Source organism: Garra rufa, chromosome 22 (genome assembly GCF_049309525.1).
Source record: "Garra rufa chromosome 22, GarRuf1.0, whole genome shotgun sequence".
Lineage (NCBI taxonomy): Eukaryota > Metazoa > Chordata > Actinopteri > Cypriniformes > Cyprinidae > Garra > Garra rufa.
Window position 1 is genome coordinate 24,208,639 of NC_133382.1, and position 15,375 is coordinate 24,224,013.

At 37.1% G+C, this 15,375-nt stretch overlaps 1 protein-coding gene across 3 annotated transcripts in view; it reads right to left on the reverse strand.

The window, feature by feature from the left end:
- Positions 1-1,774: 1,774 nt before the first annotated feature.
- usp54b (ubiquitin specific peptidase 54b) overlaps positions 1,775-15,375 on the reverse strand; it is a 138,900-nt gene continuing 125,299 nt past the window's right edge. For 2 of the 3 annotated variants that reach the window (XM_073827752.1, XM_073827754.1), the window contains 4 exons: positions 11,787-12,682; positions 11,315-11,436; positions 9,615-9,755; positions 5,713-6,113 (listed from right to left, as the gene is read on the reverse strand). In XM_073827752.1, the coding sequence (XP_073683853.1) occupies positions 5,913-6,113; positions 9,615-9,755; positions 11,315-11,436; positions 11,787-12,682 (1,360 nt within the window). In that variant the 3' untranslated portion in view covers positions 5,713-5,912. The other variant, XM_073827753.1, reaches the window with a different exon arrangement.

Below are 15,375 nucleotides of genomic sequence, written 5' to 3' on the forward strand. Positions count from 1 at the left end.
GAACTGCTGTAGTGAACTACAGGCTCACGGCAGGGGTGTCCTTGTACCTTTACATCACACACACAAAAAAAAAAACTGTTGAAAGGAGAGTAAATAAAAAATAATATTTTGAAGACCATCTATACTGACATCTTGTGGAGGAAACTGTCTAAACAAACAGAAGTTGTGGTCATCACCTCTCATCTGTTGTTAGAGTACAGTTCCATGAATACTTCAGGTTTTGTGAGGATGCTGCCATCGTAGTATAGAGGGTTTTCACTTGTGTCACGATTTGATCAGTTACCCAGATGCACGGTCATATTGGTGATACTCGGATATAAACAACAGCATGGATTGCATGTACTACTGAATACATTGTTCTGCTAATTTATGCTGTCTAAACTATGGAAAGAAACATGTGGAAGTGCTAAAGCATGTAGAGAAGGACTTGGTAAGCAGGAAAGGGCACAATATTTTGACAAACTGAAGTAAATAGGTGGTAAGGATACATACAAGCGGTATTAAGATATTAGCCTAATATTTCACCTACCTGACCGGAAATGATAAGTACAAACATGAATGTTGTCAAGATTCTTGCCCTGGAAATCCTGGTTTAGTTTGGCCAACGATAAACGCCTTTTGTTCCTCAGACAGTTTTGCGCTCTTCTCCTTGATTTGTTATAACTTCTGGCAGTCTATAGTACTCCAAATGTTTATCCTGGTCCAACCACTTAGTACAGCCAAAAACATGACAATAATTAATATCTTCAGTCGCAATAAATAGCAAAATGTGCAAGTTTAAATTTAGTGCATCAATGTGGATGAATGATAAAACACTGTGAAAATACTCGAGGCAATAGGCCAAAAAGAATTTCTTTTTAAAGGAGACATCAGATGCCCATTTTCCACCAATTTGTATGATTGTTTAGGGTATTCATGAAATGTCTGCAACATACACTCTTAAAAATAAAGGTGCTTTATGATGCCATAGAAGAACCTTTTTTGCCTAAATGGTTCCATGAAGAACCTTAAACATCTGAAGAACCTTTCTGTTTCACAAAGGTTTCTTTGTGGCAAAAGAAGGTTCTTCAGATTATAAAAAAGTAAGAAAGAGATGGTTCTTTAAAGAGCCTTTGATTGAATGGTTCTTTGTGGAACCAAAAATGGTTCTTCTATGGCATCGCTGTGAAGAACCTTTTAAAGCACCTTTATTTTTAAGAGTGTACTTTGGTTAAAATACCTCAAACTTTGTGTAAAACAACACCCTTTTTACCTAGTCAAAAACAGCTCTGTTTACAGCGACCTGTTTTGGTGCATGTCTCACTCTGTCCCTCTCTTCCTTTTTTTTTTTGCAAGAATTCGTTGGCAAATTTCGTTCAAAAACAAAACTACTCCACTGCGTCCTCAGTGGCTTTGGTGTCGGGAGAAATTAAAGACTCTTATGTTTCCTTTTAACTATAAAAACACCCACATTGTTACGAGACATTGTTGTTGCTTCAGCTGCTTGAGCGTGTACAAAACAGCTCCTTTTGCTGCTTGATATTGCAAATTGGTATGTAATTAATTATAAGCACACAGTGGTTTGTAGTGCAGCCAGATTGCTGCATGTTGTTCACTGCATGTTGTTATTCTTTTCCTTTTTCCCTACAGCGGGTAATAAACTGGAAGTCTAAGCCATATGCTTACATCCATGTTGAAAAAAGGTGGATGCATTAAAATGCTATTTTATATAGACTTTGTATCATAAGACAAAAACTCTTTTCTATGGAGAAAAAAAGCACTCAGACACAGAGTGTAGGCGTTTGTGCAGCGCCCCTGCTGGAGTGCATTGGTAATAACTTTATTGCAAAAATACAAGTTCACTCAACCTCAAGCATTTACAAATGAGTCCCAAATGGAAAACCTTGAAATGCCATTTCATCTTTGAGAAATCCTCCTCCCACCAGCTACAACGCGCATTCAAAGGCTGTTAACTGTACAGACATTAATAAGTAAAGATTCAACAATTCAGCAGGAAATCATTTTCTTCCTCAGTATATAGGAAAAAAGAAAAGGTATTTGATTTTGTCCCAGTCTGACTCTTTGCTGGTAGTTCAGGAGAGAGCATTTTGCATAGCATACTCATACACCACCTTTGCTACATTCTCAAAAATCCTTTAAACGAAAAGAAAGATGAATAAATGACAAAAAAAAAAAAAACATATCTTTGTGTTAGAGCCAATCTTTGGTTAAGACAAAGTTAAATAAGATCTAGATCTCTTTAAGTTATATCTGTTATAATCTTTTTAGTTTCAGCACTCAAAGGCTTTTAATGAAAAAATAATGCATATCACAGCACAATATGATTAGAATGAAAAGTTAAATACTGCATTAATCATATTATAACGTGATACGAAACATCTGTTGATCAGATTTTCGTTAATATATCTCTTTGCGTTTATTTGAATAACAGTATGAAAGCATTCCTTGCTCAAGGCCCCATATACATAATAACACTGTCCAAATTTCAGGCTAGTGAAGCTTTGCATAAGCTTTATCGATGCTATCAGGGCCGAACATTCTTCAGCTGTTGATTAAAGTAAAATCTAGAAATAATATAGATTCTACAAAAATCGAATGGGATGAGATCCCTCAACTATTACAGGCCTGAAGATCCATCATGTGCCAGACTCACAGCTGTGGTTTAAGTGTCACTGCAAGTAAATAAAAAAATCGAATCAAGTAAAATAAAGAGTAAAAAGGAAGCTTAACTTGGCATATCTCCCTGTATAAATGGGAGAACTGTCAATGGAATTAAAATAGCAGATTTTCTCCAGCTTTACACTTCTGAAGTGTACTATACTTGTCTTAATGCAGATAATAATTATTACCACTAGAATTGATTAACATTCCATAACGTCATTACGTAGTTTCTCCATTCCTCTGTATATTTCTTAAGATGTCGTAGTTTGGATGTTTTTTTAATAACAATAAATTCATTTGTTAGTGTATGTTCAGTCAAACATGTACACAGTCTTTGCCTGTAACACGAGACACAAAACAGCTGTGTGCTACAGGGAATGCCCGTATCAGAGAAGTAGGAGGAAAAAGGTTAGAAGAGACAGTCTCATTCCACGCTCCACACCAGGGCCGCAGATTTACATGCCTGCTCCGACAAAAAGCACCAGAGCTGAGAGATGACACCGTACAAAACATCTCGATTCACTTAGTACAGGTTGAAGTACTTAGCATCTACAGTACATGACAATAACCCATCCCGCTACCAAAAAACATTCGCAGGAGAGTTGGGAAAAAAATGTTCAGCAAAGCGACGACGATTCCGAGACGTTGGTTTGCTGAAAACTTGCATCTGTGGAACAGGCGAGGAGGAAGGGTAAAGAATGTTCTTTAATACACTATCTCTCAAAAGTTTGGAATAATTATGATTTTTGTCGCACATCAATTACTCACCTTTATGTCATTTTTAAACTCGTAAGACCTTCGTTAATATTCAGAACACAAATTAAGATATTTCTGATGAAATCTGAGAGCTTTCTGACCCTGCATAGACAGCAACGCAGCTGAAACGTTTTATGGCCCAGAAAGGTAGTAAGAACACCGTTAAAATAGTCCATGTGACATCAGTGGTTCAACCGTAATGTTATCAAACTACGAGAATACTTTTTGTGCGCAAAGAAAACAATAACAAAAAAATAAACTAAAAAATGACTGTAGTCTATTTAAAAGTGTTTCATTGATTTGCATGAATTAATAAATTTAAAATCTAATATATTTATATAAAAATTATGAAAAAAACGTTTGAATGAATGATTCAATGGCTCACTCATAAATATGTAACTTATTATTGGATGAACAAATTTCTTAAATGAATGATTCAATGACAAATACATTTTTTTAACAGTGACTAGTTTCACCTAGTGGTGAAACGATCTAATCGACATAAACGTTATTTGAAAGGCCAGTTTGAAAAGATGACTTGCTCTATTTTGATCGCTACCATAGACATCAGTGTTTATATCCAAACTATGACCTTTACTCCCAGTATTTCTGTGAAAACGTAAATGACTGCAAGACAGAAATAATACTGTGTAGATGAAAAGACCATTTGTAAAGCTGTTTCTTACTTAACATGGTAGCTGTCTGCTCTCTGTGCTAGCGGTAGTGCAAACACAGATTTGAATACCCTGGTATGACTTTTTTAAAGGTTTAATAGACACTGGGAATCGTCGCCATTTAGAAACGAGATCATGGGGGGTTTGAATCGAGATTGCAATCTTTTAGCAATTAATCGTGCAGCTCTAGCGTGTCTTCCTCTGCTTGTAAACAAGACATAAGGCATCCAGGTTCTACGCATGCATTGTGGGTCTCTCGTGAACTTTAAATTTTAGGAAATTTATCAATAAATTCATTATTTTTGTTTACTTTGCGCACAAAAAGTTATCTTGTGGCTTTGTAAAATTAACTATTGATGTCACATGGACTAATTTTTATTTTAATGTCCTTACTACCTTTTTGGGCCTTGAATGTTTCATTTTATGCAGGGTCAGAAAGTTCTTGGATTTCTTAAAAAATATCTTAATTTGGGTTACGAAGATGAATGAAGGTCTTACGGGTTTGAAACAACATGAGGGTGAGAAATTAAGACTTTTGATTTTTGGGTGAACTATCCCTTTAAGCTCACTAATACTGCATTTATTTGATTAAAAATACTATACAATTTACATGCAATTTAAAATAACGGTTTTATGTTTAAAATTTATTTTCAAGTGCAATTTATTGCTGTGAAGACATCCGAATTTTCATGAAAACTATACTTCACTTTTCAGTGTGACATGATCCTTTAGAATCATTGTGATATGGTGATTTGGTGCTCAAGAAACATTTCTTTTGAAATATATTAAAATTGAAAACAGCTGCTTTAAATTGCAAAACCGTCGCACAATATTTACAGTATTTTTGATCAAACAAGACATCTTTCAAAAACTTTTAAAAATCTTAATTATTCCAAACCTTTGACCAGTAGTATAAATGAGGGCAGGGTTACAATAAGCCCCTCCCCTTTTACCACCCAACACATGCACACACGCATACACACAAACAAACATTTACCATCTAGTGCAGCAAGGAGGTACCGTATGCTTCTCCTCTGCAGTTAATTAAATGTTGGAGTTAATTAAGTTAAGTGCTCTGGGTTGGATGGCTCACTGCGGGAGTCCGAATCTGGACCCCACACTCCTATCATTGCATGCTGCAGGTCTGACCATAGGTTAGTCATACACACACACCTCAGCCCTAAAGAATCACTCCATCCCAGTGCTCGTAAATAAAAAAATGGTTTCAGTGTCTCTTTCCGTCATGCTGTGGATCGAGCTTCAGGGGCTTCTGCATGGAAAGATTTACCGACTACAGCAGGGTAACAGAAGGGCATCATCCCAGGAACAATACAGAGTGCAGGGTGATTGAGGATGGCATCAGGTCTCAGGACGTGCTCCTTCCAGTTCTCCAGGAAACTGTGAAGAGAATGGGATGGGGTGTGCAGAAGGGTTGTCCAGATACATCCAGGGCTGGAGGACCTGGTCCAAAGCCAATTGGTTTGGGTGAGAACTTCAGAGAGGATGTCTTCCAATACACCTCAGTGCTGGACCGTAGCGCTTCCCACTGGAGAGAGCTTGACGCCGGTCAAACACAGCCAGAAACTCGGAGAACCTCTGGAGACGTCCTGCAGTGGGGTAGGATGGAGTGTGAAGGACAGGATCCAGACCAATCAAAGAAAAAAAAAGCAACAACGAAAGAGGATCTTTTTTTCAACAGCAGGAAACAAAAATGAAGCGAATGCAGACTGTTTAGCAAGGGGGGAGCCACTGGCACCTGGACTCAATTGCAATGCAATGGCGGAAACATGAACAAGTGGGAAACAAGTGGGTTCCAAGTGGTTATGGAAGTGGAAAACGAGAGTGGGTTTTACCTGGAGCCTCTCTGCAAGGCCCAGGCTGCTGAGACGGGGGTGAAGATGAAGGAAGGAGATGAAGACAGCTGGGTTGGAGCAGATGGAGGTCTGAATGAGACAATGGAAACTGAAGGCAACTAGGTGAGTACATGGAGCTGTGATATGACGTAACCCCGGAGTCCCCCAGCTAGGTACACACACACACACACACACACAACACACACATTGATACGCACAAGGAAAACACAAGTGCATTCAGTCAAAAGAGAGAAAAAGAAGAGAAGAGAGGGGTGGGATGGGGAGAGGGGAAGAGATGGGGAGCACAAAAGTAAGGCACGAAAAGAATCAGGGGCCTCATTTATAAAATGCACATAAGATCAGATTTGATCCTAAGTCAAAAATGAGGAACTAATTGAGATTTATTAAAGGGATATTTCCCCAAAAAATGAACAATTTGTCATTGTTTACTCGCTCTCTTATAGGTTCAAACCTGAATGACTTTCTTTCTTTCTTCTGTGGAAAAACATTTCTTGACTAAACTATGTTTTGAACCCCCGTGGCATTTATTTATAGACAGCAGTTGAAACATTCTTGAAAATTAATTTCTGTCAATAATGTCGACTTTATTGTCAACAGAGCTGTGCATGACATCACTAAATCAATGATGAACTGACCTTAACAGAAAAATGTGTTTGCTATTGTCCTCTTGCATTATCGACACACTGTTTTCCTGTTTAATACTGTAAGGCTGCATTGACACGATCTGTATTGTATTTCCAGAACATTCTCGTTCAACGTTCCTGCCTGGTGGAATGATCTTCCCACCCCTATCCGGAATTCAGTCTCCTTAACAGCTTTCAAGCGACTGCTGAAAACCCATCTTTTTCGACACTATGTGACTCTATAAAAAAATAAATAAATAAATAATAATAATAATTCTCCTCTCTTTCTCTATCCTCCCTCTCTAGCCTGTCTCCTCTCTTTCCTGATCTTCCCCTTCTAGCCTGCACTCTTCTAACAACGCCTGATATATGGTATGTTTGAGCACTTCCTATGTTGATCTGCCTCCTTAGGATGAATCACTTGTTGTATTCCCACTTGTTAGTCGCTTTGGATAAAAGCGTCTGCTAAATGAATAAATGTAAATGTAAATGTGTAAATGTAAAAAGTGCTACGTAAATATAGGTGACTTGACTTGACTTGAAAATATCTTCTTGTGTGTTCAGTAGAAGAAAGAAAGTCATACAGGTTAGGACTGAAGTAAGGGTGAGTACAAGATCGTCATTTTCATTTTTGGGTGAACTATCCCTTTAAAAGCAACTGATGTGAAAATGTTCTTACATGAACGGCAAGTGCAAAGCAGCAGTACAAGCTATTTTTGTGATCACACACTGGTGTGCCAGTGCACGCTGACATGATTTTCTAATCATTTCCAGTGATGCAAGAGCAGTAAGTCAGTGAGTGAATAAATGAATGAAATGAGTAAGCACAATAATGCACAACATTATACTAGCATACTATACTAACATTTATAATATTCATATATACAGCAGAATCTGCAAAATGTTAACTATTTTACCAAAATAAGAGGGATCATACAAAATGCATGTTATGTTTTATTTGGTACTGACCTGAATAAGATATTTCACATAAAAGACGTTTACACATAGTCCACAAGAGAAAACAATAGCTGAATTTATCAAAAAAAAAAAAAAAAAATGACCCTGTTCAAAAGTTTACATACACTTGATTCTTAACACTGTGTTGTTACCTGAATGATCCACACCTGATTTTTTTTTTGTTTAGTGATAGTTGTCCACGAGTCCCTTGTTTGTCCTGAACAGTTAAACTGCCTGCTGTTCTTTAGAAAAATAAAACATTTTTTGGTTTTTCAGCATTTTTGTGTATTTGTAACCCTTTCCAACAATGATTATGATTTTTAGATGCATCTTTTTGACAACTTAGGGACTCAAATGCAACTAGAACAGAATGTGTACATTTACACTTACTTTGCCTAAATATCATATTTTTCATTTAGTACTGCCCTTCAGAAGCTACAGAAGATACTTACATGTTTTCCAGAAGACAAAATAAGTTAAATTTACCCTGATCTCCAAATTCAAAGCATCATGTTTCCTTGCAAGGCATCAGACAATCCAGAAAAAAACAAAGAATTTGTGTGACCTAAAAAGATTTTTCTGAAGAACAGCGGGCAGTTTAACTGTTCAGGACAAACAAGGGACTCATGAACAACTATCATCAAAAAAACAAAAAAAAAACATAGCTGTGGATCATTCAGGTAACAACACAGTATTAAGAATCAAGTGTGTGTAAATTTTTGAACGGTTAGTTTTTATAAATTCTAAACTATTATTTTCTCTTGAGAACTATATGTAAACATCTTTTATGTGAAATATCTTATTCAGGTCAGTACTAAATAAAAATACATTTTGTATGATCCCTCTTATTTTTGTTAAATAATGAACATTTTGCAGATTCTGCAAGGTGTATGTAAACTTCTGACCTCATATGGAATTATATATAGTACCACAACTATATATATATATATATATATATATATATATATATATATATATAAATATATAAAATCAAAGCATAAATCAATACTTAAAAAATCAACAATTTTATATTTATAAAAAGGTGGCAAATATTTTCCAGTTCATACTCCTTCAACCTATTGTCTGCTAATGTTGAGGAGACTTGAACGACAAGAAATTATTTAATTACATTTTTAAGAATGCAACATAATAAATGGCAAAAGTGGGGACTGTTCATTTATTTGAAACTGTCAAATAGCTTTACACTCTTTGGAGTGTAAAGGTTTAATGAGAACGCGGTCTGAAAAATAATGTGCATGTAAATGAGATGAATGAAAACTTTATAAAAAGTGGATCACTGACAGGATAATGAATTAAATATGTATATATACAGTATGGCCAGAAACTAGAATCTAGTAACCAAATTACCTTTTTCATACACTCTCACTTATGTACAAAAGACTTGAATAAAGCGAGAAGGATTTGGGAACATTTTTAAAGTGCATACAAATGCATTTTGGAAGATGACTATATGCATGTCTTTATAAATGAGACTCCAGGCCTCTTTTCAAATGTAGTGAAGTTACAGCATATGGACACAGGATGGCAGTATGACTCAGTAAGACAATGAGAAGTTGTGCATGTGTATTTGAGTGTCCTTGCGTGCAACGGTGCACGTGGATGTCATATTATACAGTTATGCATTCATATATTTCTGGCATACATTATACATTAGAAATGAATGAATGGCAAAACAACACACTATATACACCAAATAGCTTTTATAGAACAGCATGTGCTATGAAAACAACTAGATGTAAATGCAAAGTGTACATCAAATGACCTAAAGCTCAGCAGTGATTGACAAGGGACAGGCAGCACACACAGATCAGGCTAAAGTGGCAGTAGCTGTGTGTTAGCACTCTTCTGCATAGGTGACAGCGCTCTTATCGGGTTTCTAGGACAGATATCTGATTCCTCCCCCCTCCTTTGGCTTCTCTTGCAGACTCTTGAATGCCAGTAGTCACTAGCCCCACTATTTCACTCATATTTTAGCTATTAGTTAGCTCCTCGGATTAAATAGGATAGCAAGAGATACTTGTAGTGTTATTCATGTGTGGGATACTTACAAAGCTTCGGGAGACGGCAAGACGGTTTTGGCGACGGCCGATGACCGTTCCACTCAGGCTGCGAGCAATACGGCGCAGGTGATCTGCATCATACTGGTCTTCCTCTCCTGACTGAGGCGCGTGATGGGCCACTGACAGGGGCTACAGAGAACAAAGAGTTACTGCAGTAAAAAAACAAAGTCTGGATGAAACCAGACACAACACCCAAACAAGAGCAACATGTGCTAACAGATTGTGCGCTGTATGAAAAACAGGCTCTGATGTGGGGAGAAATCAGACATAACAAAAAAAAGTAAAGAGACAGTCATCTCTCATCAAAGAACTAGCAAATAATAAATAAACATACTACGTAAATAACACCTGGATTATTTAGACTAAAGGTGGGTAACATCTAATGAAGTCCAAACACGACACAATTTTAGCCCTAATTTTTCCCTCGCTGACAAAAACCTGTAATCGGAAGCAAATTGTTGCTTGTTCACGTGAATGATGACAAACCAAAAAACACATTTAAATAGCATTTAAGCATTCAAATCTTAGAATGTTTACTAAGATCCTTCTATTATCTATTGAAACCCACAATAATATTTAAAATATGAGTAAGCTTAAAATGTATAAAATCATCATTTATCTGGTACTTTCAATTGGGAGGTCGCTGTCCTGAACCCTAACCCTTAAATTTTAACTTATGAAAATGATATTGAAATAATTTTTGCATTTTATTCCATTGTTTTAAAAATATATATATCATTTAGATTTTTTTTAAAAAGTGGAAGTTTTATAATAAAATGTGGCCCAAATTTTCATGTCACTATTGAAACACTGTATGTTTTAGTCCATTGGCTGAGACTGATTTTAACTACTACACCCCTACATTTATGATCAGAAAATATTTATGCCCCTTTCTCATAGCTACATGGTGAGTAGATAGGTCCATCATTTTGAGGTGAAAGTGTTCAAAAGTCTGAAATTCTGTCACTATCAAACACCTTTTTTTCTGCAATAAGCACACTTTTTTCTGTGTTATTCAATAACATTTAGTTTTTATGTGTGTACAACTGTTCAGAACTGTGATAGCTAACCATGTGCTGATTAGCATCTTTGAGCTAGGCTCAAAAGTATCTAAAATTGTCACTACCAAAACAGTCACAACCAAAACATGTCATTATTGTTATGGTAGTGACAAAATTGTATTTTAAAATTTTACTATGTTTTAGTATGCGAGTTAAAATTACGTGATGTGGTCTGTCACTACCGAAAATGTGCAGTCACAACTGAAACATGGGCTGTTTTGTCAAAAATAAAGTATATCGAATTATCAACTAAGACGTTATGATAGAGTTTGCTTAACTTACCACAATCAGTATGAAATCAGTATATCATAATAATATATACAGAAATCATAATATTAGAATTAACTGCACAATTACTAGAAATGCATACTTAGGATATTATACAATTTGCATACATACAAAATTTGTGAAAAAAGATGCATTTTTTCAAGATGTTTCCAACTCTGACTTTGAACCAATTCTGTGTAACAATCCCAAAAAATTAAATTATAATATAAGGTACTTGTGGACAAGTTTGAAAGATAAAGCGTGAGACTCCACAATAAATAAAATGCAGAGAAAGAAAATACCTGGGTGAGAGCTTTGTAATCAGACCTACAGACAGGAGTGCAACACCACATATCTTACCATGTTCATGTATCCAGTAGGGCTGCAACAACCTGGTGGTCCATAAACAGTTCTCTCAAGCTCAGCCGTGGGGGTCCGAGAGCGTCCGACTCCAGTGAGCAGCTTTCGTGCAGCAGGAGGTACTGTTTGAGAAAATCAGGTTTGACAATAATGACATTTTTGCAACATACGGTTCAACTTGTTAGTATTAGTCTTCATAAACAAAAACATTTTACAATAATTACATTTATAGACATGTTTTTGTGTAGTAAAGTTAAGGTGATGATAACACGGGGAAACATTTTGTACAATACAACCAGGTGAGACACAGGGCCACAGGGCCATCTAAAGTATCTAGATAGAAATTGCACATTCTCAATAGGAAAGTGCCTAAGCAACACTGTTAAAAAAAAGTTGCCCAACAACATTGCTCCAAACAGTTGCCCCATGTGTCATCAGCCTTAGAAAGAGACAATTTAAGATGTTAATTTACCTGATCTCCCAACAGCAGGTGAGCTGGTACCGCGCAGGGCTCGGCCAGGTCCCGGGCCAGCCTGCAGACTGGCCTGGTAAAGTGAATCCAATTCAGAAAGTTCCTGGTCCTCGGCCTCTGTGGGTTCCAACTCCATGCTCTGGAAGTTTGAGTACTTAAGGATGTTCTTCTTCCTGGTGCTCATGGGACTGTGAGGAGCAAGGTGTCTTCCAGGTGTGTGTTGAGAGAGGGCAGGTCCCATCCGCTTGTTCTGGTCAGGAGGTGTGTCATAGGGGTTGACAACAGCATCAGGACGGTCCAGGCTCCAAGAGGACCAATGACGGGCAGCAACAGGAGGGGTCAATTTGGTGCAGGGCTGGGAAGATCCAGACAGGGGCTGCCATATTGGGGCTCGTCTGGGCACCGGCACCTTCTCCTCAACAGGGGGACTGGGATTGCTGGATTGGGGTATCCGGTCTGGACTATCCACAGTGCCCTGCCACAAAGGAGGATTTGGAGATTGAGGATGCTGACAGGTAGAGACCTCTTCGTCCTCTCCCAATACACCCCAGAAGTCAAGGGGTAAAGAGGGTAGAGATATGGCAAGGTGTTTGCGTATGGGCATGATCCGGATGCCTGATGCTTGGAGAACATCCGATAATCTGATGCCACCCCATTCGTCCTCATTCTGGGTTGACCAATTGCTGCGCTCATCACGCTCTTGGGGCTGTGGCTGAGAAGAGGCAGGCCTGGGATTGAGCGATGGGCGGCTAGAGGGCTGTGATGGGGAGTTTGTACAAGAGGAGGGTGATTTCATGGGTTGAGGAGAGGGTGAGCCAAGCACAGAATCCTGATTGGTCTCCCAGACCTCCTCCTGATTGTCTGTCAACAATACTTGGACCGGGCCAGGTTGTTCACTGAAGAGGCAGAGAAAAGCAAGAGAAGGGTTTTGGGTTAGACACTCTATGAAAAATGAACATGGTTATCTGAAATTAGTACGGTCCCATTAAACATGATCACTCAGTTAATGTCACTAATTAAATTATGGCAAAATGAATTTATTTAATGGCATAATTACATGAATTATTTGAAAAATTAACTTCATCATTAAAGGGTTAGTTCACCCAAAAATTTAAATTCTGTGATTAATTACTCACCCTCATGTCGTTCCAAACCCGTAAGACCTTTTTCATTAAATCTGAGAGCTTTCTAACCCTGCATAGACAGCAAGTGTCCTTCCAGATTCAAGGTCCAGAAACATTGAAGAAGCTATGAGAATATTTTTTGTGCATAAAGAAAACAAAAATGGTGTGACGCAAGCGAGTTCTACGTCAGCAACACCATGCACCATGGTACTATCTGTAATGGCCAGGGAAAGAAGAAATTGTTAAATATAGTTGTTATTTTTGTTTTCTTTGCACACAAAAAGTATTCTTGTAGCTTCATAAAATTAAGGATGAACCAGTAATGTCACATGGACTATTTTACCAATGTCCTTACAACGTTTCTGAACCTTGAATGTGGATGGACTCCTGATGTCTATGGAGGGTCAGAGAGCTTTCATCAAAAATATCTTAATTTGTGTTCAGAAGATGAACAAAGGTCTTACAGGTTTGGAGCGACATAAGGGTGAGTAAATAATGATAGAATTTTTATTATGAGGTGAACTATCCCTTTAAGGACTAAAATTAAATTCAATTAAATTAACAGCACGTTCTTTGTTGAAATACAGCTGAAAAAAATATAGACATTTCAAGACATGAAATTGAAAAAACATGAAGAAAACTTATGTTGAATGACATAACTTTGAATCCCTTGATGAAAGGTTAAACAATTTGTGACCTTGGACCACAATCCATGTTGTAAATAGCGCAGTCATAAGTCGTAAGCAGCATAGGTATACTTGTAGCAATAGCCAAAAATACATTGTATGGGTCAAAATTATAAAGTTTTCTTTTAAGGATCATGTTCCATGAAGATATTTTGGAAATTTCCTTCTGTAAATATATCAAAAATTAATTTCAGATTAGTAATATGCATTGCTTAGAACTTCATTTGCACAACTTTAAAGGCAATTTTCTAATTCTTTGCACCTTCAGATTCCAAATTTTCTGGAATAGTTGTTTCTCAACCAATATTGTCTCATCCTAACAAACCCTACGTCAATGGAAAGCTTATTTATTCAGCTTTCAGATGTTAAATATAAATCTAAATTTAAAAAAATTTACCCTTACGACTGATTTTGTGGCCCAGGGTAACATTTTATAAGTGCTGTCACACATAAAATACATATATACATTTGAGATATATTTTAATATTGCCACAAATATGCAGTATGTACTTATTCATCAAGGCAGACTAAACATAAAATGTGTCTTTGATAAGACCAATTGGTGTTATATTTGTAAATCAGTACACATTCATTTCAAAAATCCAATCGTACCTGAAAATGCTTTGCTGCATGAAACCCATTCTAACATTTTCTAACTCACAAAGGTTACAATGCAGCCAAGGACCAAATTCAAGGAGACCTGCGTCCTTCACACCAGTATTCATGAGCCACTTCTCATACAATGCACACACACATTCACACAGACACACACACAGTCCCCACGTGCTTTCCACAGCTGACGCACTATGCGACCTTGACATCATTTTCATAGTCGTCGTATAAACCAGAGTTACAGCAGCCATAAATACGCCCAAAAGCTCCCCAGAATTGGAGTGCATGAGAATGAGGGTTGGCTTTGCTCCAGAAGGGAAACCTGCTCACTATCTGCATTCACCTCTAATAAAGCAAAGCAGAGTATCCATCAGAACACCATCAATCCTCCTTCATCTCTACTGGCCCTCAGCGACCCACCGATGACCCATGTGATAGATTCATCTTCAGATAAATCTTTATCTAATACGAGTAAAAAGCCTCTGAAAAATGCAAACACACAATCCTCAGTGTTTTCACTGCATTGTGCAGTTGCTTTTAGTACAGATGTGCAGGGATCCCTAAATCTGACACTGTTAACATTTTGTCAGTCATAAAAAAATTTGAAATCGGGTTAAATTTTCTGCATTTGTATCAAGCATTTTGAGAGGTTTTGACAATTTTGAGCCACTGTGACAAATTTTGACGAATGTGAAAAAACGCATACAAAAATTTTGGACCTTTAGAGACACATATGGGATCCGTCAATAAAGCAATTTCAGCACCTCTTCATTGGTATTAAACCAGAAATGTGTTCTTAACTAATCATTTTGCATAATCATTTATATTTATATTTACATTTAACCTAAAAACAATGAATACCATGGTTAAAACTGTTTAAATAGCCACATATTAAACTGAAGTGATTGGAGAAACTATAAAATCTAAGGTTATAACAACATTAAGTTAATAGTAAGTAATTAACTGTTTAAAGTTGGTTTGATTATCTGAGACATCTGATGTGCCCGAATTCGAATACCGTGTTTGAAAAGGAAATGACGTGTACTACGGAAACCCTAAAGGGAATAAATATGAGATATAAGCCAAATATACATTGCATGGGTCAAAATTATCGATTTTCCTTTTATGCCAAAAATCATTCGAATATTGAGTAAAGATCATGTTCCA